We start from the raw sequence: 23,249 nt of genomic DNA, 5'->3' as shown, positions 1-23,249 counted from the left end.
CCCACCTCCCTTTATATTAGTCCAAGGAGGAGAAACAGTCTTTTTCTGTTCTCGGAATTCCAGCTCTCTCTCTCTCTCTCCAGTAGCTCTGCAGCACTTTTGTCGCAGCTGGAACTTCTTTATCTCTCTCTCATTCTGTGTTGGCCTCCAGGGCTGGGCCTACCCCCCTCCTGGGTTAAAACCGAAGGCTGAGGGTTACCCAGGTCCTGAAGGGTCTCCTTCCATAGGCTTGCAAGGGGACACTTGCTTACTATGGATCTTCTTCCACAGGGTTACAGGGGATAATGGTTTAAGAGTTCACCCCTGTTTTCCTATGGAGGTCCCTCCCCATGGGAGAACAGTCCTTAACTGACTTCTCGGCATGGGTCTAGTCTGGATCCCTTACTCGGATCCCAATATCCCACCTGAGCCATTTTCTGCTCCAGCGTAGGTTCTCTCTAGCACCAGCAGCACGGATCCCACACATGGATCCCAACATCCCTACCTGAACCGTTTTGTGTTCTAGCGTAGGTTCTAATACCCGTCAGGGTCATAAATCTTCAACAGCAGTAGCATGGATCTCTCACTGAGATCCCAAGCTTATCTGAGCCGTCTCGCTCCAGCATAAGCATCGATCCCTTCGAGGGTCACAAAGTCTTTAACAGGACTCTACCTCATCTGAGCCGCTTTTACTCCAGCATAAGGCTTTCTCTCTGTTAAAGTCACAAATCTCTGGTGCATCCACAAGCTCCTCTGTGAGCCGCATGGGGTTCTCTTCACCTCAACAAACTTCTACAGGTGGCAGGGTTTTATTTTTCAGTCTTTACCCTGCTGAAGGGAGGGAGAGCGGAAGGGAGAAAAACAGCAGCTCTCCCCCCTTCGAACTTTTCTTCTCTTTCCTGTGCTGCCAGCTTCGACCTTGAAAATCCTGTTATCTCATGGCTGGAATTCTTCGGTAGTGGTTTCTCATCTAAGCAGTTTAAACTTTTTTTTTTCTTCACTTTTTCACAAGAGAGAAGAGAGGCTTCAGTGCTGCACCTGCCCCCCCCCGGCCCAAGCCGGGGAGGAGGGGGTCTTGGCCCTCCTCGGGCCCGCTACCCTCCTACATGGCTGCTGCTCCTAATTTCAACTGCGCCACAACCTTCTCTTCCGTTTTCTTAAAGATGTAATTAGCAAAGGCGTCACTGAACTTTTTGATTGGTTTTTTTGTCCGGAAATCACCTGGACAAAACCATCCTCAGCCCCAGAGATGGGCTGGTGGGCAAAACCACGACAATTTCCTATTCCCTTACTGTATTCTCAGTGGAAAAAGGTAGGCATCTGGTGGTACCTAAGTTACAGGTCACACAGAGGACATTTGATTTCAGTAGCCTGGAACTCCATCTGTAGATCTCAGAAGTGTTTATTTCTTTTCAAAACTGTCCAAGGAATCCATGCAGCTGGATTAGGGAAGCTCAGATAACCTTTCTTCCCTTTTCTGGGGCCAGTCATTTCAAACTGGAAAGGAACCAGGCCCTAAACTGACTAAACTAGACACCACCCTATTATAGTATTACACAGGAAATCCTGGAAGAAGAAACTCAGGTCTTTGGTTCACAGGAGGGGCTCAAGGTCTTTGTCTGGGAGGAAAGTTCCACAACTCTGGATCAACCTGCCAAGTCCTAGCATAAGCAATGTCATGTCAAGAATAAGCACATGTGTATGAAAATGGGAAAAACTGTCTGGAAACAAACTAGGCAAGTCTGATTTTATGCAAAAATATGAGGAAAAGGTTAAGGTTAATCCTCATCTTTCCACAGGCTGCCAATTCCCCTCTCTCTCTTAGAAGAAATTATTTCTTTAGGATTCAATTTCAGAGCTTAGTACAATGATTCAAACTTCATCTAGGTATTGATGCCACCACAGAAATGAACCAGGAGGAAAATTGTGCTTCTGTGTAGTTATGGTGACCCATTGGCCAGCTGTGTGTGGATAAACTGTGGGGAGATTACTGTAATAACCCAAACCCTCTCCTTTGCCAGCCCCATCTTTCCCACTAGATCCTCACCCCTGTCTCATAGCCAATAGTGAACTAATACATAAACCCCAGAAAGGAGTACTGACATTACCCTTCATTGCAAAGTCAAATATTAGTGTAGGCTGTTGGAAGTACAGCCTGAACAGGTGCTGAGTTTCATGAGTGTCCAAACTGATTTTCAAGGGAAAATGTGCTGTAATCCCAGCAAAGCTGATTGAGAGTAAAAGCCAGAAGTTAATTTTGCACAAAAACCATAGAAAAACCAAGCGGAAGTCAGACTTTTGCAGTCAGAAGGGAGTTTTTTAACTGGTGTAAATTTTTACCCCTTGGAAATCATATGTGCTGTTGCCACTGTTTGTCAGCTATAGCTTTGGTCTTGTAGATTTAGTTGTTCATATTATCAGGAGATTGGTTTGGGAAACCATGTACATAATATAGACATTTAAAGAGAATTGTGGGATATATTTCATAGCTACAGGAAGCTTCATTCTTGACCAAACAGGTCTGGACAGAATTTTAAGACTGCTGAATACTGTTTTATAAACAAAGTGAACACACTGAAGACACACTACAAATTAAATTAGTATCTTTTCCTGTTTGTCATAATAGCTAAAACACAGACTTAAATTTACACTAGAAAACTTTATAGAAGCTTGGCAGAAAAATATTACAAAACCCAGAGGGAGTCAGAGTCATTGTCTTATGTAATACAATGAAATGCATTGGTCATGATTCAGAAGTCATGATAGAAGACTGCACTGTCCATGTTATTTCAATATATTTAGGATAAAATAAGAAGCAGACAGAATAGTACTTCTCAGTGAAGGTAATTTTACTGTTCCAGACATTCAGTGATCTGTAGAGGCAACAATAACATTTTCATAACTGTGAGTGAAATTTCACTGTTATACTCTTGGAACTAAACCATAGTTTTCTGAACACAGTGATCTCCATGGATTATTTTTTCCAAATGACTACTGTGTGTTAGCCAAACAAGACTTCTTCAAAAACTAGGTTTTATATCACTGTGTGTGCATGTTTGTACAGATGAGTGTCTGTGTGTGTAACTTAGAGTTTTTACAATAGTCTCATCTGAAGAAAAAACTCTTTAATAGTTTCCCAGACAGTACAGAACATCTTACAAATGAGTAGGTATTGTTCTTTTTTGACTAACAGCTGCTTTCAGTTTAAGTAGTTTACTATAGCTAAAAGCTCTGACAATCCAGATACTTTTTGCTATCAAGGTTTATCTCAACCTGCTAAAGTCTAGATAAAGGGTTGCCAGTTTTCCTGCTTCAAAGGAGACAAGAGTAATTGGAACTATAAACTGTCCCATTCATCATTAAAATGCACGTTTTTATAGGACCATAGAAAGCATCTGTATCTTTACTAAGACAGGGCATGCATTAGACAGATTTAAAATGAGACTCCTCAATACAGCAGATCACTTGTCTGACATTTACAGATGTTAATGTGCAGACACTTATTTCAGGAGAGGAGAAAATAGCAGATGTTTAATCAGAAGATTATTTCACAGAGTGGGGTCCTCATTCTGAGTTGCTCTTTGCTTTAGCTGAAGCCAAGGGCCCTTAGTCCCTCACCAGAATCATTCAGTACCTTCCTTGATTAGGCCTTACAGTTTCTCTCACTTGTGCCTTGGCATAAAGAGAGCTTTGTACAGCTAGATCCAAGACCTACACAATTCTGAAGATTATTATAAACACTGTGTCTTGGCCAGGTCTACCAATTTTTCATTTCCACAGTCCATTAACAAAAAGTGGAAACTACCAAGTGACTAATAGTCCTGGTTTGTACCAGATGTACATACTTCCTAATGGTCAATTTGGTGGAATCTTCACTTCCTTTTTAATAGTTTGCAAATTCATCGAAGAATGAAACAGTTTTGAAGTAAGATTACTCCTACAGCATGCCATTACCATCAGAATTTATAAACTATGCAGGTTTTGTTGGAGACTGAGTAAAAAAAAAGAATGGGTTCCTTTCTCTTGTGCTTAATAGTACTAAAATGACTCCCTGCTTTTTTCTACTGGAACACTGTTAAGAAGGTTGTCTGATAAGATGTCCATTAGTTCCACCAGTAAAACATATTTTAGTGTTCTCAAAAGAGGATTTTGGTTAACAAATCATTGACAGATAAATGTATGGCACTTCTAACAAATCCAGGGTTTTCTGACAAGGTTTTTCCGTTCAAATGTTGTCTCTGCATATTCTACAGATAATGGGGTTTACAGGATATGTCAGGAGCCCCCAGTAAGCAAAATTACTTTTTCCATGAGGATGAATAAACAAGAACCAGCTGCACAGATATTTTGATGATTTCACATATGCATGCTTAGATGAGCTTCCTATGGAAACAGGATCACAGGATCACATGATGGTTGAGGTTGTAAGGGACCCTGGGAGTTCATCTTGTCAGCTCCTCCTCTCAAAGCAGGGCCACCTACACCTAGCTGATTGCTCAAAATCCTGTCCAGGTGACTTCTGAGTGTCTTCAAGATGCAAACTCCACAACACCTCTGGGCAACCTGTTACAGTGATCTAGCACCCTCATAGTCAAAATGTGTGTGGGGTTTTCTTATCTTCAAATATAATTCCTTTCATTTCAGCTTGTGCCCACTGTCTCTTTTCCCACCACTCAAAAGTCTCTACTCCCATCTTCTTTATATTCTCCCATACTCACTGATAAGATTCCATGTGGCCCTTTTCTACCCAAGGCTGCACAGTCCCAGCTCTTACAACTCTTACTCTCTTACAACTTTTGAATCCTCTGATCAAATTCACTTTAAGGAAGAGCAGGAGTCTCCAAAAGAGTTCAGTTTCAGCACACACAGGGCTCTGGACCGCTCTCATGACTGCTCCCTGTTGTTCAGCAAGACAGATTTGGTGTCAACACATGGAAAGATATTTGAAGGAGACACATCCACAGGAAATCAAACTTCTTTATTTCCTCTGTTAACAGAATATCATTTTGTTTATTGCAATTACATGGGCTACAGTCATACTATAGCCACACTTGCCAAGTCACTGAAGTCTCCAATTCAATTATATATGAAAATAGACTCTAAAATCAGTAGACTCCTGAAGGGTTTAAATAAGACTAGGAAACTGCTCCTAAGTCATTCTGTAATCAATATTATTGTTTACACTAAATAATCTTAATGAACCCAAAAGCAAATTGTGTTTTTTATTACAGAATTCTGATAACCTGTTATAAAACTGTGTGTACCTCTCCTTATATTAGATGTCCTTCTAGATAGCTTTGTGATAATTTTTTTTTTAAATGTGTTTTGCCGGCCTCTTAACCTCTATATGACAAGAGTCTATTTTGTTTGGGTTTCTTGCTTTTATGTTTTATTCTAGTTGCCTCTGTGTCTGAAGGTGGTTTGACTTATTCTTTTTCCAGACCCAAAATCTTATGTACTCTGAGACAACACTTTGTAACAGCCTTTGATATTCTAATCTGAGCCTTCAAGAGGATTTTATTTTTGAAAAATCATGTAAAAAGAGAGGCTTTTTCATTGTTCTGCAATTACTTTATACATGTACAAGGCCCTACATGTGCCTGGCACTTCATACATCTAAAATCTTGGGAGTGGTTTGTTCAAGGATACTAAAAAAAATAGTGCTGAATTTCCTCTCTTCAAAGAGCTGTTGCATGGTAGAACTGAATGAATTTTAAAACTCATTTTAAGATCTGGCAATGTGAACAACATTGGCATATAGTTTTTCAGCAAGATGAAATATGCATGTGGAAGAATAAAGAAAAAAAACTAAGATACTTGCAGTCTAATCCATTTAGCAATCTGTCTCTAATTTTAATGATGTATTTGTCATTTTATTACTCACGAAATGTCATTTATATGAAACTGTCACTATGATATTAGAGAGGAACAGCTTGTGTTAAACTGTATAAAATCTTTGCCAACTTTCAATGTTGGTTGCATTCTACCCCTTTAAAATTTCCCTTACGCTTTCAATTCAGCTTGGATGTATTACTTCACGTACCAAACTTTTGTCCATAATTGTTGTAAAAAAAGTGTGCATTTCATCTTGGGGTGGATACAGCTACCATCATGTTTAGTTAATTCAACAATAAGAAAATTATTCTGAAAATCACTGTGTAAAAAAAAACCTGATGTGAAATTAAAAACCCACAGGATCCTGAAATATCTACCATAATTTTTAATGATAATACCAAATAGATGGATCTGTAGTCACTTTCAAAGAGAAAGAATAAAATAAAAACAAAATAAAGCAGTCATAGTACATTTCCTTCTCTTTTAAAGATGTTTAAAATCATTACCTTCATGCCTGGCAATCTCTAAGCTGAAGGAAAGGTAGATTTCTTTCCCCAACCTTCCCTCCCCCCATATATTTATATCAGCAACTGTAAGACATAGTTCTTTACAATTAAATGCAAAACAATCACACCTAGTCAATAAATCCCAAATTTGTAAAATTTTCTTCCGGAAATATAGACAAACACAAAGGTAAAACTTATTGCAGTTTTACACATATAAGGGATTTTGAGGTCCTTATGTTCAGATCAGCCACCTTTGAAAACTGTAGCAGTTTTCTTGTGTTTCTTATGCTCTATTCAAAATTTTCAATGGAAGTAGCTAGGAATAACTAAAATCTTACAAACCTTAGAAGCGTGGATTCACCTATGTCTTCTTTTGTAAATGGAAGGCAAATATCTGCTAATTACCTTTCTACAGTCTCGTATGGACTCAGGAGAAACCAACAGCATCTTGTGGAGCATTTTGAAGCACTACTCATAACAGACCTGCAGCAAAGTTGTGTCATTGAACTCCACACTGATATCCAACTGTAGCACACCAGACCTAAGCATGATTTGTCTCAAATATTGAACATTGCTACAGAAAGATGTGACTGGAGGAGAGGGTCCCTGAGAGGTGGAGCAGTGCTGTTCTGAGCCAATTTCCTGCTCCTCCTTGAGACTCGTGCTCAGTCCTCTCTGACCCCCAAACTCACTTTCTGGGGAAGGGTTGGCTGTGCATGTGTGAACAAAACATGTGAAAAGTTCTAATTTACATAAGAGGTATACACCAGGTTAGCCATAAAAGGGAGCAGATCAGTCCCCCTTGCTCCCTTTTTTTCTCTCTTTTCTCTGACTCTCTTTCTCTTTTTCCTCTCTTTTGCTTTCTTCGTTCTTGCAACTCCAGCTCCAGACCATCCACGCAGAAGGACTAATGTGGGATCTAAGGACTGGTGATATTCTTTGTTTTCTTCCCTTGCTTTGCCTGGGCAAAGCACAGCTAGCACATTCCACCCCATACCCCATAGTGGACTTTATTGTGGGAGTGGGGACATTGTGGCTGGGTGTTGTGGCTTCGTAGCCAGCTCTTTTGAACACTGTTGCGTTGTGCCTTGTGAGCCAGAACCTTTTGAAGAGTTTGTTGTAGGAGCTGAGAACTTACTGACGTGTACTTAATTAAGGGCTTGTTGCCCCCACTCTTTTGGAAGTGTGTTGTAAGAATTTAAGGGCTGGTTAACCAACACCTTTTCAGTCTAAAGAGTGGGTTGGTTGCTGGGGTCATGGTGACTGCATAATAAAGCATAAGAGTTCTCTGACATGTGTCTGGTGTCTTTGTTCAGTCTGATGAGAACTTATAACAAACATCACGCCCCCTACCAGTGGGTTGTGACACCAACAAAGGAAGTGTTTTTATTAGAATTACTTCAAATTATGCCTGAATTAAGAATAAAGGTACCTGTAAAAGTGAATGTTTCTTAAAATGAAGCCTTCTATTTAGTAAGGTATAAGCAACGCTTTTCCCCCCACACTTTCTAATGAGCAGTCTTTGATTTCCATTTGAAGACAAAGACTGTGCTTGAGAAGTCAATAATTTTTTGTTGGAAAAAAAAAAGAATTTGAAAAGTTAAATTACTGAACAGGGGAAGAATGTGGAGATTGTTTCATATCAAGCAAAATTATCCAGATTTACACTTCTCTTCACAGGCAGAAGACCTTGACTACAGCAGAAAGGAGTATCAGTAGTTTTCTTCTTGGTTTTGTAACATGAAATGGCAATAATAAAAATGAAAAAATAATATTACAATCATTAGAAAATAAAGAATTCATGTCATCATGGTGGTGGGAGGGCTGGTGGTTCCCTGGGCCAGGAGTCAGTTGTGTCAGGGTCTCCCTGGAAGAGGCAGCAGGGCAAACAGGGCAACTCTTTCCCTGGGGATCAGGTACCTCCTTGGGAATGAGCCTGATACTGGGATGGGCCAAGATTGGTGAAGACACTGTTCTACAGCCTTCCTGGGGTAAGGACTGACAGTTCCAGGGACTGGAGTGGTATCCTGGGCTATGGGCAGGAGCGGGGGAGCCCCAGGGTCATTAAGGCTCCTGAGTTCACTCAGGATCTCAACAGACAGTCAAAAACAAAGTGACTCTTGATAAGAACTGAATACAAATCAATACAAATTCTAGTTTAGTGATTAAAAGAAATAAATTCTTAATAGTGATAAAATTGATACATATATTGATCACAAAGAACTATTTAAGAACTTTTTCTATCTCTAGAGAGGAGCACATCCTCAAATTCTTCCATGTGAACCCTCACGTGTCATCAACATTTGGTTTTAATCCACAAATCTTTCATGCTATTCTCAAAGCAATTGCCTTGTTTGTAGAAATGTGGAATTGAGCTTCACTAAACACCTTATCACAACTTCTTGAATATAATTCAATTGGCTTGATCAAATAATTCATGTGACAGCTATTTGCAGTACATTTTTCAAGAGTATTTTTGAATCCTTTTAAATCTTCAAAATTCTTTCTGAGGATGGACCTGAGTTTAATGTACAGAAAAAAAGTTTGGAAAGTCAAGATCTGATGCTTTTGCACATATACAGATGTAGTATTATTCTCTAATGCAATCATAAAGGGGTGTTGACCCCGCCACATGTGAATGTTTTGGTCTTCGTTCTAATCTTAGATGAAGCACATATCAGATACAGTTATCATCATGTTATAAATATATCTCTATATTCAATCACATAAATGTCATGCCTGGTATACAATCTGTCATTTGTAATTCTGAATCCTAAAAGATGTGTCTAGACAAGTAATATAGATGCTGCAGAGATATAAAATCTAAATTCAGCTCCAGAGCACAGGCCAGTTATAGGTGCTCCCCAAAGACTCTGAAGTAATTGGAATGAATGCCATTAAAGTGCAACCATATAAAAATGTTCTCTGCATTGCCTTTCCACTACATGAAGACATGTAATAAGGCATCTAATAAGACTCTAAAGACTAAACCACACCACCACATCTATTTTCACAGGAGTCACAAAAGCTCTGGTTAAAGCAAAAGTAAATTGCTACGTGTTCTCTCCACTACAGTTGCCATTGTTGAGCCTTTGAGTGTGATTTTAAGCTGTTATTTTGAAAAGAGTGGAGGAATTAAAGGGAGCCACTAACCTTTTTAATGTCAGTTTTAGAAGTTTATAGTGTTCCTATCTTAGGCACTGTATAAACAAGTCCCATCCCTAACTGGAATCCTTGCCCACATTCAGCCAAAGTCACAAAGCTTTATAAATTCACTGGATTATTTGTGTCTTCAAAGGCAGGCACTTGTCAATGGGTCTTAAGTTTTATACTTGAAGTTAAACATATTTTTAATTATGGTCCCAAATAAGGACCTAAGTACTTTGTTACAGAATAATCTATTCATGTTCCTATTATGGTGCTAAATAAGTCATAAGTGACAGTCTACCAATTCTTACTGAATTTCTATAGGGTACATTCAGTGTTTAGGAATAATGTCTATGCAAGAGATCCGTTCTCAGCACGTCAAACCTTATGACAGAGTTTGGAAAGCATACAAAACCACAGCAATACATGTTGATGTGATATGTGGTGATAACATGTACAGATTCATCTCTTGCTACAAATATGATGGTTCCTGCTGTGGATTTTTAAAACTGGGCAAAACCTATTGTGTTGTTAATCTGATTCAGCTATCTTGCACACTATAAACTGACCGCTTCCTCTCATGTAACTTCCCTAAAAAGAGTTATGTTAAGATTCACATCAAAGATACCCTGTTAGGATAAATATTCAACTTTTGGAAAAAAAATCTTCTAGCTACCAAATCTTTACCCAACTAGTAGCCTCTAGGAAAAACATCTTAATTTTTTATTTATCTTTATGGTTTGACAGACTGCACTGCATCTGCCCAGACAGAAGAATTAATCAAATGAAATATCTTTGACAAAATTTGCCATCTGGTTTTGACTGCTACATGGCAGTGGAAAAGTTCTGTAAATACATTAATTGAAGACATTTATGGCAGCTCTGTATCATCAGAGCTATGTAGCAATGACAAAATCCAGTGCTAAGTAGGACCTTGGAATATTTAAGATTATCCTTCACACCATCATGAAACTGTTTCTTACAGAGATCCTAACTACAGAGATCACATTAAGTTTCAGCTTGGTAGTAGTCTCCATCCTATGTGATTCAACTGACCTATCTTCTATTACAAGAATCATAGAATTACAAAATTGTTTAGGTTGGAAAAGACATTTAAGATCATCGAAGTCTTAACCAAGGTGACAGAATCAGGTCCATTCTATTTCATGTTATTTATTTAAATTGCAGAAAATTAATTTTGGAGGGAAAACCAAGCCTGGTGGGTCATACTCTAAATGACCTGTCCTTCTTTGCAGATGCAGTTTTGTGCCAGATGACAGGCATGAAATCTCTGTTGTGCAAAAAAAAAAAACAAACAAAACAAAAACAAATAAACAAACAAAAAACCACACACACACTACAAAATTATAGCTCTCAGTAACGTGTAGTAGTGGGCAATATCCTGTAGGCTATAAGGTAATATGTAAGATACATAAAACTCTTTTTAGTCTATATTCTATGAAATGTTTTCCTTTCCTCAGAGCTCATATTTTATTTGTTTTGAATGTAAGACAAAACATTAGGAAAGGCCTGGAGGGAAGTCTAGCACACAAGTGACTATTAACAGTCTAATCTCTTTTTACTATTGGAGGAAAATATGTTTTGGTTTCTTTCTTCTTAGTCAAGTAAACAGATAAATATATTTCCCCTGGCTTCCATTACAGCAAGTTGGCAGTTACAGAAGAATCCTTTCAGTTTTGATTTCCTGTCAGCTTTACTAACAAATGACCGCAGAGTACAGTATTCTCTTGGTGTGGTTTTTATAGACTCTGTGCCTTAAAAGAAGCATTTTTGAATGAAATCGCTATATGTTCTCACTTGGAGGGCTTGGTTTGTTTTCTGCATGAGTACATTTCTCCTTTTAATGAATGTGTGAAATTGGGAAAATGATAGGAAGGATGTGGCCTCAAAGAGAACATTTTTTTAAATTCTTCTCTTCCCTTGATCTTCATCTTCTAAGCTGGAGTCAAAAGACTGGCTAAATTCAGATACAGACATAAACTGGCTCAGGCCACTTTTTCAGTTTGCCCATAGCAGACAGAAAAAAACCAAACCAAACCAAACCAAACCAGCTCCATGAGCAAAGGACTGATCTCAGGGAAGTCAGTGTCGTGCTTCTGGGTGTGCTTGCTGTAATTTCTCTCTTAAAGTTGAATTTCTTCTCATAGATTGATCTTTCAGAGAGAGGGACCTGACAACAACATGGCTCATGAGCTGTGGTCAGAAGCCATGTGGTTCCTAAGCTCCTCAGCAGCCACTCCTATGGACTGGAACCTAAAATTATTGCCCTGCTTTCTCACATCCAAAATTCCCTGAGGGTAGCCCCTAACCCTTTCATTTGTTTCTGCAGAATGTCTCTGCTTCAAGCCAGACATCCATTTACTATGAGAAGGCAGTAGCCCATCTTGAAGAGCAATCAAAAGCCTACAATATGAGCAACAGTTTTTTTTAACAATATTTCTCTTCTCCAGTGTGAGTTTTCTTTTTCTACTCTTTCACACACCACAGGACTCTCTCTTTACGGGCATGGTCTCTAGAGAGACTGAGACAAGTGTTGTAGAAATGCCACTCCCATCAGTGCCTTTGCTATATTTTTTTCTTTGATACATGTGTGCCCAAGTATCCCCTTGATCCCTTTGCACTGTATTTTGCAAAAGGAAAATGTCCTGCAGTGAGTGCTCAGTTCTGTTGCTGAATGTGTACTGAGGGCCACAGATAGCAGCCTGGAGGATGGAGGGGTCGCAGGGGGGGAAAGGGGGGAGAGAAACAAAGTGACTTCATCGCTTCCACCCATACAGAGAAGATAATGAGGAAAGCACTTTCCAAATAGAGAAAGTGAAGTGTCTTCAGACAGAAAAGGAGGCCAAGAAAACTGCCAAGAGAGGAGTGAAGAACTATCCAAAAAGCTGTCCTTAGCAGACCATAAATCTTACCCAGCAGACAGTTCAAACACATCACTTGCACCAGCCCTGCTCTTCCCTGTTTATTTTCTTCCTGTCAGCATTAAAATAGAATAATAAAGTACCAGACAAACAAACAAGACAAACAAGAAAATAAGCAAGAAAACTCAGTAGAGAAGAAAAAGAATTGGAGACCTTGTCTGTCAGCAGTGTTGAGGAGTTCCTTGGATCACACAGTGCTACAGTCTCTGCAAACACCCCTGCCTCACCACGTCCAATCCAAGAAAGGAATTCACAAACTCTTAAGTGTGTGAAATAACCATTCAAAGGAATACAGGAATGTCAAAACTATATTAAAATATTTAACAGGGAAGCACATCCAAGCTTTTGTTTTATGCTCAAGTGAGGTGTTTCCCTGTAAGTTTGGCTGCCCAAGATCGCATCAGCTTCACAGTTTCCTTCCTGTATTTAGTTGGAAATTGTTTTAAAGGTAAGGAGGATTTTACTCTCCTGAAGAATACGACAAGGAAATGGGAGGAAAAAACATCCTCCTCAGGGAGAGTGGGGAAGATAGGAAACTCTGCTGCCAATTTTGAAAGGGAATGCGCAATGCATACCCACATAGTCAGGGAAATACCTCTTTGGAGGAAGCCACACAGAGCGGGAGCCTGGGGAGGTAAGCAAGCATGCTGGAGGGAAAACAAATGGATTTCACTTGGAAACCAGCCTGGTTTCTGTCAAACATACCAATAAAATTGACATGTTCCTGCAGACTGAGTTCGTAAGATCTGAATGTCTTGATGGGAAAAAGTACTGATAAGAGAATTTAGCAGCATTAATTCTAGCATCAGTTAAAGAAAACTGAAAAGCCTATCTTTTTTTCCTTTTATTTTTCAGGCATGTGTATAAACCAGGCAGAAAATGTAGGGCTTAAAAAAACTTCAGCTGACAGAATTAGTGTTAGGAATTAGTTCAGAGATTAGTGTCAGGCTGTTATATGAACTAAAAAGTTGCTAACACTAAGTGGCATCAGAAGGGATTAAAAAACAAAATGCTTACAAATAAAGCAAGAGTTCAGCCTGCAAAACCCATCCAGAACTGCAGAAGAGACTTCTAACCAAATTAATTAAGATAACAGCCCAGAAAGAGCTCCAGTAAGGAAGCAGGTTTCTACAGGAAAAATACTTGCTTTTAATACAGCTTTAGTATTAAGGTCAGCCTCTGGTGATATGTACCAAAAATTAAAGTGGAATAAAAGAAAAAAGGATCTCCAAAGGCCCATGCCCTATTTCAACTAGCAGTGTTATTACTAGTTATTACTAGTGGTTATTACTGATTCCCTAAAAGGTTTGAGAATCTTAAGAGGTAAGGCTGAGATTTTTAATTTCTAGCTTTGCGTCCTTCACCTGAAGGTTTTATTTACACTGATGTGCACAAACTAGAACACAGGTGACTGAACATCAATCAAGTCTACTTGTCTTCTCTCAGGACTATAAACAGCTTCTATATTGCTCCAGGAAGAATATATCCCTGTGTATCTGCACACATGAACACACACAAAACATATGTAAATATGCAGTCACTGCAGAACTGAGTTTGGATGCAGCTAATCCAAAGGATGGGCAGAGGATATGAGGAATGTAGGACCTTTTATCCCAGCTCAGGCTTACACTGCAAAAGTTATCATCACCAACATGTAAATTCAGGGTGGGAAAAATTCAAAATCCTGGCTGTCATCACTAAACTTCCCCTTGTTATTCTTGGTTAGTTTGGAAGTGACATAAGTACTCCTGGTGGGAAGACCTCTTTCTCATGCTCTCCTGTTCCTATACTAAGATGCTTGTGTTAGCACAGCACTGGGTCAGGGAAAACCCCAGGTTATAATCCTTTTCCAGAAGTATGTGTGTAGACCAAGAAGTTCTGAATTAGTCTGAAGATGCTTTCACCATTGTGAAGGCATTTATGTGAACTTGTGTGGGTGTGATGTGCACTTCTTTCTGTGTCCATGTGTGATTGCAGGCTTTTAGTGCTCAGCCACATCAAGCCTCTGGCTGTGTATAGATGTTTTGGTACAGAGGGCTGTGGAGCACCTCTCCAGGCATAGCCTTGCTGTTGTGGGATGTGTAGAAGCCATCTAGCCCACAGGAATATTCCTTTCCATGAGTTAATGTACTTGATAGCAAACTGGAGTGTCAGGGTGGATAGTTGAAGGCAGACATCTGACTTTGTCAGGGCTGCAATGAGTTTTCACCTCCCAAAGGTATTCTTTGGACTTTTTCTGAAATGTAGAACAGAAAAACTCCAGGCTATGTGCGGACTTTGCCAACAGAAACATAAACTTCAAATAATTACAGGACCAGGCAATAACTGGCACTCAGTTGTCTCGTGAGGATGCACAGAAGTGGAAAACAGAGGCTTTCAAGTGAATGTTTAATGCAAAGCTTCCACAACTCACACTGCTGTGAACAGCAAATTTTATGAGCTTTCATTTAATAGAAGTGATAAAATTAAAAGGAAAAAAGAAGAAAAGGAGATCTGTGATGGCAGTTTTGTAACTGCTCTGTGAAGTTAGAGCCCTGTTAAATACAAAGCTGAACAGCAGATGGCATATTTACACCCAAGACATAAGACTATTGTTGACATGGTTTGTAATAGCAATGTTGATGTAAATGCATATTTGCTCAGTCTGTGTATCAGGCTGACATTAATCCTCAAGAAAAGAAAACCATCTGGAAAATTTTCAGTTAGCATAATATGAACTGAATAAATACTATAAACTCATGGAAGGCAAAACTTCTCTCAACTGAAAAGGAGGACTATATTCTTATTTATGTTTTACACTAGACTCGTCTCATCCAGTGTATACTTCTAATGCTGTATTTTTCTACTTATTTTTGATAAATTGCTATAAATTGCACTGTCCTATATTTATTTTCTCTCCCATTAGAATATATCTAATAACCCAAATGAGGACAACCCTAACTTAAACAGACATAGCTTGAGATATCTTGAGCAAATACCATCCCTTGGACTAGGAAGTGGTACATTTTTTTGCTCTAGTGGGTAATTTTTCCCTAAAGAATTTATTATTACGTATATGAAAGCTACATTAAATAGAAACTACATTCATCATGGGTTTTAAAATTATTCTTCCTATTATTATTGTTTTTAATATTGTTATTTCTACTACTAGTAGTACTATTATTAGTATTTTAATGAAAAATATTTAAATATTAAACAAATCAATTATTCAGTTAGACTCTAACTGAGCAAAGTTGATAGGCTGAAGTGGAACTTTAATGCTCAGTTTTGAAATGAAACACATGTTTTTTTCCTCTGCCACTCATTAACAGTCTGGAACATGCCCTGACCACTTTCCTAAGTCAAGATCTGAAAAAAATCCCATGACAAGGTCTAACGGGTTCAGAAGGGAGATTTAGGATATATCCATTAGCCCTAGATGGGGTTAAGTAGTCTTTTAGAACAGTGTTTTGATAGTGATTTCAATGCAAGTAGTATCAGGTCTTCAGCCTCAGAAGCACAACTTGTCCTATATCTCCTGTGACCATATGGAGAAAGCATTTCATCTTCCCAAGTGTTCTGAACCAAAATGAAGCAGATTTGTTGTTAAGCTATTCTATTGCAGCTTTTCACACTATATATCCTACGTTATAAAAACTGAGACGACATGAAAAAAAAAAAAAAGAAATTATTTTATTTTAGAGCTTACTTTGGTGTTAATCTTTCTATGGTTTGCCTTTTTTCCTTCCAGCTGTTTTCTTTCCTATTTATTACACATGATTTTTATTGGAACATAGCTTTCCAAATCGGTGTTTTTGAAGGCAGAGTAGATACACAACTAAACTCTACTAAATGGCCTGCTCTGTTTACATGAGGCTTGTTAAAAAACAAAGAGCAGAACCCAAGCACTGAGCATCAGTGTGGGTTTCCATCATTTATCATCTGCAGATTATAGTGTTTCTGCAACTACAAAAGATAAAGCCATGACAGAATGTAATATGAAGGCAGTATCTCTTTATAGGTTTTTGTGGTGTAAATTGCTGTACAAGCAGTTAATTTTCATGGCTCCCAGAAGACACACAGGTCAACTGAACATGCTAAACACTTAGAATGTAAAACTGTAGCAAAATATGGTTTTGACATATGGACTATTTCTAGATTTTTATATCTTTAGAAGCATTTCTGCATGGTTGAAGTTATTGCCAAGCTTCCCACTGATTTCAGGAGTTTCTGATAAAATCCAATGATTTTATGAATCAATGACAAAATCCCCTTCTTGGACTACAAACAAAAAGAAAGTCACGTTTGCCATGGAAAATTCAAAATCAGATTTCAAACACTCTGCAGATAAGTTTATTTGAAGAATTATTCACTGTTGATATAACTGAAGCACATATATGTTTAAGTCACTAAAATCACAGTGTAACCAGAAATACTTCGAACTTTGAAATTTCAGCTGGATAATGACAAAGAAGTAATGAACTTACTGTCCCTTATTTGAACTTACCAGAATACTCTGATGCTATAGGGGCTTGACTATACTTGGCTGAATGCAGACATTAATCTAGTGGGGTTAGTAAGGGTCTTGCTTTCTTCCTTTTTTGGTAGCTGCTGGCTGGTTGTGATATTAAGTGCAGCAGCAGCACCTACATTTCTTGCAAGTTAGTGTTCTCCTTTGCATCTTCTTTTGTACCATTAGCAGTATTAAGTGATACTGTGAGGAGAGCCCTTTCCAGTAATGTAAAGTATATTTATATATTAAAAAAAAAAAAAATTCCAAGGCTCTCATACTGAAATTGTAAGGAACTACAAAACCCTTGGAAAATATTAATATTTAGGTTAAGCACATCCTTTTGACTGTAAATATACTCTCAATGCAGTATTCTTTAGCTGTTCTCAGTGCAGAATTCAATCAGAAAGGTCTTGGGGAAACTCAGCAGGATCACCATGGATTTGACTCTATCTTTCATTTTATTTGCAATTCTGCTATTGGACACATGAAGATCTTTAAAGCACCAGCCCTCCTTACTATGCACACTAAAATCCCTCACTGAAATTAGAACTGGGAGACTAGCAGTTGGGATCCAACATTTCTTTGTAAAGAAGAAATTTAATGCTAATTAAGTTGGGGTTTTTTTATAAAATACTTTATTAAGAATAATAAGAGTAAACAAGGTTACAAAAATACCAACTTTATTAACTAATGAAGATGCTGTTAATTACAGAAGATTTGTAATAAAAGTTATAACCACAGTGTTCCCTTTTCATTAGGCATTCAGCAAGTTGTATTTAATGGGAGATTATTTTTCTCTCTTAAATACGAAAAAAATACTCTTATCTTACACTAAATTCCACAGGCAGCTCCCTGAAGTTAGATCCCATGCAAAGTAACACCGCACGTAAATGCCCAAGAGTATGTTTAAAAAGGAACACTGCAAAATTTTAGGGTGAAAAACCATGTTAGTTCCTGCCAGCAGTCCCAACATTCAAAACCAGTAATACACCAGTGCACATGAGGGAGGAAGAAAATAATTCATAAGGAAACAACCAATCCAGCAGGCTTCATACAGTCCCTATGGGGATTGACTGGTTTACAACCAGCCTTCCAGAAGGATGATGATAAAGCCTCTATTCCTGCTGTAATGGCCTTGGAGTTGAGAATCTGTGTGCTTTTCAGTGTACAAGAATCCATGTGGTTCAGTGCACAGCCACTGGGAGAAGCACTGAGCAACTCTTAGGCCCCGCTCTTCTGACAATCCCATTCACTGAATTCAAGGGACATCTTGCCTGAGTAGATTTTGATCCTTGGAGATACGTTTGGACCCTCGTCTGAAAAGATCTAACTCAAGTGAGTAGCTCTGTCAAGTACATTGGCATTATCTGCGGCAGTGGATTGCAGAATGCTTCAGAGAATTTTAATCTTAGACTAGAGAAGAAGATTTCAGCAGTAGCAGCAAAAATCTAGACCAGTACATTCCCAATGACAGCTAAGTTTCTCTGAGGGTCATGAGGTTTGTGAGAGAAAAAGAGACAGGAGAAAAGGCTTTTTTAAGGGGAAAATTTTTCATTAATTAAAGGAAGAAACATCAGCTAGTTGCAATGCCCAAAGAAGATCAATAATTAAGTTAAACTAACTTCAGTAGCAAAAAATCGGCTCTTATATCTTAACTCCAAAATTTTATAACCAGATATTATATTTTTCAGAGACCAAGGATTAGTTACAGCAAGGAGAATGAAGATGAAATTCAATGGAGTTTAAGTATGTCCTTAGGTAAGAATTTAAGTTCTGTACCCTTCATTCTAATATGAATAAAATCACATTTATGAAGTAAAGTCCAGATCCCACTGAAGTTAGTAAGAGGCTTTCCAGCAATTTAGATGGACACAAGATCATGTTCCCTTGTTATAGCAGAGAGAAAAATATTACAACAGTGAAAAAAATATCTATAGAGTGTCCTTTCTTAAGAGAATCGCGTAGTTATAACAGTTGCCTGGTACGGTACCATTGGTACCAACAAGAAATATTCACAGGAATAAATGAAGTACAAATCCATTACCACATATCATTATTCTTCTCTTCCCTTGCTCTTCAGGGTCTCAGGTGCTCTCCATACTGAGATAGGGAGAGCAAAAGTACCTCGTAAGCAAGTGCATATAAACTTGTTAAGTTCTGGAGCATCAACTCTGCACAATTTATTTTACTGAGACACTGCCCAGAACAAACAGGTAAAAATCCTTACACATTGTCTAACAAAAAACAGTATTTTTATCATATATATATATGTGTATGATATATATATATAAAAATCACAGTCTTCTGCACAGCAGAAGCTTATAACTAAAATATTTTAGGATTCAATTTTTTAGATAGACATAACAAAATGCCTGCAAATATAATACAATGAGCACATAACAATTCTTAGAATACAAAGAGTGAACGTGAAATTGTATATTTTATCCACATTCTACTTGTGGCCGAAAACAAAACTCACTTGGAGTTTTTTAAAAGTCTCTCTTAAAAAGTTAATCCTTTCTATAAGATATGGTCAGTATATACTTAGTAAGAATACACTCTTCACATATATGGCAATAATTAACTGTAAATACAACTGGCTAAATCCTGCCTTCATTAGGCCTGGTAAGTAAGAGAGGCCAAAGGGAGCATAAAGTCTTCGGAGGTGGCCAACACAGACCAAGACAGACTGTCTGTGTAGCAACCAAAACCTTGAATCTGCTGTACAGAGAAGTCACATCTTGTCCAATGAGACTATTTACATCTGGAGGAATTTTAGAAGCTCCGCTTGCTGAAAGACTTCTTCCTATGTGCCAGTAGAATCCGCTGGATGCTTGACACAAACCTCAGCAAGCCAAGTCACTTGAGCATGGGCTGAAACTCATCCCAGTTCACCAGGAGATGTGAAGTCAAAGTGCACTGCTGAAGAAATTTGGTAAGTCAGCATGAGGGCTGGTCTCCCAAGAGAGCTCTCCTGAAGTTGTTACTTTCTGCCAGAGCAGAATTCAACCCCGTGTCTTCTGCACGAAATGTCCTTTTGTATGTCTACACCACGGTGTCAATTTGGTGGCTATGCAGTTAGACATGATACACATACCCTACTGGAAGAACTACTGGAAACAAATAGAATTTATGCAGCTGCAAGTGAAGTAACAGTGCTGTTACTTATGCATTTACATGTACAGTAGTTAAAATAACAATTGTATATATGTTGCATCAGTTTTCCAGAAATTGCAGGGTAATCAGTGCCATCTATAACAATGTATTGGTACAATACTTCCAACCATACAACTAAATGCCTAAAGAAGAACAAGCCCTTTTCAAAGAAGCTGATTTTTTGTTCCCTTTTCCCATCAACATAAAAGAAAATGATGGTTCTACACACAGGCAGGAAACACAAGCTACTAAACTGTTGGTGATGTTGTCCATATTATATACAAGATCAAACCAATCTCTGCAATAATTTTATTATCCTGAAAGGAATCATACAAAGGATAGAATTTTGTCTAAATCTAGGTAAGGTTTTAGCAAAGAACTCAAGCCTCTGAAAAACTATTAATGTATAACTTACTTTTCCCAGTCTTAAGTTTCTCAGCCAGGTGCCAAATTTAACTGTCCTTTTTCCTGCTGTAAATACAGAGCTACTTTCATGAAATAACTAGAACCAACTGAATTTTTAGTACTTGTCTGTTGAGAAAGATTTGGGCATATTTGATTGAAATTTATTTTAATGTCTAGAGTCTTCCAGTAGATAATTAGAATTACTTTTCAAACTGTATGAAATACTGTCTTTAGCACTGGAAATTCACAGTTATTTCTGGGTCAAACTTTAAAGAAATTATAATGGTTTGATAACAAAAAAAGTGGTTTGAGACACTTATTAGGGGACCACATATACAGTGAAGGAACCAAGTGCAGAACTGAAGTCTATAAACACTGTTAAAAAACCCAAACTGGTAGTAACATCTATGAGAACTGCTTATGGCAGGCTTGTCAAAGTCCTTCAATAATTATAAGATTAATTATTAAAGGATTCTCTTTTAATAAAATATTACAATATTTGACCTCTTACAAGGGGGGAAAAGAAATATGATCATATATGCTGTCCTTGACAGATGCATATATCTCTCAGTAGGTGTTTTGTCATATATGAAGAGAAATATATGGTTCATGGAAAGAATGTGTTAAATAAGACTATAATTTGTTTCTCCTTCTAAGATAATCTGAAGAGCAGCATAAAACAGGTCATATGATCTATTTCTACAGAATCATTTATCATCCAGTAATAGTGTCATTGTGAAATTGTTTACCCATTCAAGTATCTTCAGGAGATATGTCACCATACTTGCATATACTGTAAGTCACTCCAACATTTATAAAACAACACTGACAGACAAACAAAAACACCCATAAATATTAAATGAAGCTCAACAAACTTGACTATCAAGTAGTTAAAAAAAATGCTGATCTTTACATTAGACATTAATTCCATGCTGTCCAAAATCTTTCAATGGAAGTTGTTGAGTTTTTCAAGGTTTTCTGTAGGTCATCATAATCTTGTGTATCCACCGGGAATAATATGAGACTCGAACAAAAATCCCAGGACGATTTCGAATGGCACATCCACGACCAGGAACAATGACACCAACAACTATCTTCAGCCTGTTTTGTTCACAAACCAAGGGACCACCGTAATCTCGCTAGGAAAAGATAAACATAATGAATGTCACTTCTCAAAATTCTTCAAGATACTGCTCCCACCTGTCTCCTACTGAGTGGTTTCTTTTGGGGATGACCTTGCTCAATGCACAGGCAATAGTGTTTTTCTGCCATAGGATATAAATCAACTTCCAATATCTTTTTCATAACCAGAACTTATAAGAACCAATGTCAAAGCTGGCCTCTGACCCTTTGGTTCTTTCCCATGCAAATTAAATCCTGTGATCCATCTTTACATGTGATTCTAGCGACTTCAGACTATCAGATCTTATTCACCTCTTTCAGCTACCTGTAAGCATAATATTTGTTTATGTAAATATAAACCAGATGAGCAGAATGTGAGGTGACTGATAAATATCTTTGTTATGATAACAGGCTCTGCATCAAAGACCACTGACAGAGTCAGGTTAATATCTTTCAATTGTCTTGCAAGGCCCCAGGATGAGAATCTATGTGTACTAGGCAGGGAGGAGGATCTCAAACATAATAAAGGGTAATATTTTTTAGACATAATTTTGAGACATAACTTTTTAAAGTACTCTTTTTTATTATTCTGAGTGAATGAGACACCTAAACACCAGTTTATGCATTCTGTGACAATTTGGAATATGACCCACTGAGATCAGGATCTTATTTAGCACTAAAATACATCGAGTCTAAATTAGATTGAAACAGTAATTTAGATACACGTATATAGACTTGGGACTTGAACATAGATACTGCCAGTTTTACTTGGGCTAAAGGTACACTGAATCTAGAAAACTAGTTGCAAAACTAGACAGTAAATGTTCATATCAGATAGTGAAACATTGTTTCAGAAAATAAAAGCAGACAATTAGCATTGTATTCTCTCCGGATCACCAGAGAAACAACAATGCTTGACCTTTATTTGGTTTGGGTTTTTTTTTGAATGATGGCAGACTAGTTCCCACATGAACAATGAACTATGTCAGTGCTCATAAAACAGTTTCAGGAGTTGAGTTTCACCTGCCAATCTGATTTTGTTCCCCTGCCTGTTCTCTGCTGAGGAAAGTAGCTTCAAAGGGGAACTTGGGGAGCAGGAAACCACGCAGCGATTAAGACTGATTGCTAATATTAATTCAGTCCATTCCCCTTGTAGGAGAAAACAAAGTACAGGATCCCCAGCAGACTTCCATGCAGATGTTTCATTTATAAGCCGTGACAAGCCTAAGACCTCACTTACAGTTAAGTATAAAATTCCTATTTTGAAGAAAATACTTTGCAACAAAAAAGTGATTCTGTGGAATATTAATAATAAATGGAAGAGGCCTCAGCTTGATGAACATGACCTCTGTTCCCCATGATTTGGTAGCACCCTTGGGTAGAGAAAATTTCATTATATATTTAACATCCGTATTAGTAAATTAAGTATTCTACTGCAGATATTAAATACTTAGTACTGTTCATGACTGCCCTCCATCTAGATATCATTTCATCAGTCAGATTTTCTGCAAAAAAAAATTACTATCTCTTCCTGTAAAACATTATTTACAACATTTCTCCTCAGATGTCTGTTCTCCATCATCAAAACTAGTCCCAAGAAAACAACTCTATCAAGCTATATGATCATTGAAGCAGTGCTCCTGTCCTCACTGATATGTTGCTCAG

The 23,249-nt window shown here is 37.9% G+C and overlaps 2 protein-coding genes across 4 annotated transcripts in view; both read right to left on the bottom strand.

Annotated features, from left to right (window-relative positions):
- Positions 1-23,249, bottom strand: part of CACNA2D1 (calcium voltage-gated channel auxiliary subunit alpha2delta 1) — an 843,568-nt gene that overhangs the window by 319,004 nt on the left and 501,315 nt on the right. The window lies entirely within an intron of this gene.
- HGF (hepatocyte growth factor) overlaps positions 17,607-23,249 on the bottom strand; it is a 59,310-nt gene continuing 53,667 nt past the window's right edge. For all 3 annotated transcript variants that reach the window (XM_050325471.1, XM_050325473.1, XM_050325474.1), the window contains exon 18: positions 17,607-21,601. In XM_050325471.1, coding sequence (XP_050181428.1) covers positions 21,431-21,601 — 171 coding nt within the window. In that variant the 3' untranslated portion in view covers positions 17,607-21,430. The remainder of the gene's footprint in view (positions 21,602-23,249) is intronic.

Source organism: Myiozetetes cayanensis, unplaced genomic scaffold (genome assembly GCF_022539395.1).
Source record: "Myiozetetes cayanensis isolate MyiCay16 unplaced genomic scaffold, myiCay2020 scf3, whole genome shotgun sequence".
NCBI classification, from domain to species: Eukaryota; Metazoa; Chordata; class Aves; order Passeriformes; family Tyrannidae; genus Myiozetetes; species Myiozetetes cayanensis.
This window is presented reverse-complemented; position numbering and strand designations above follow the sequence as displayed.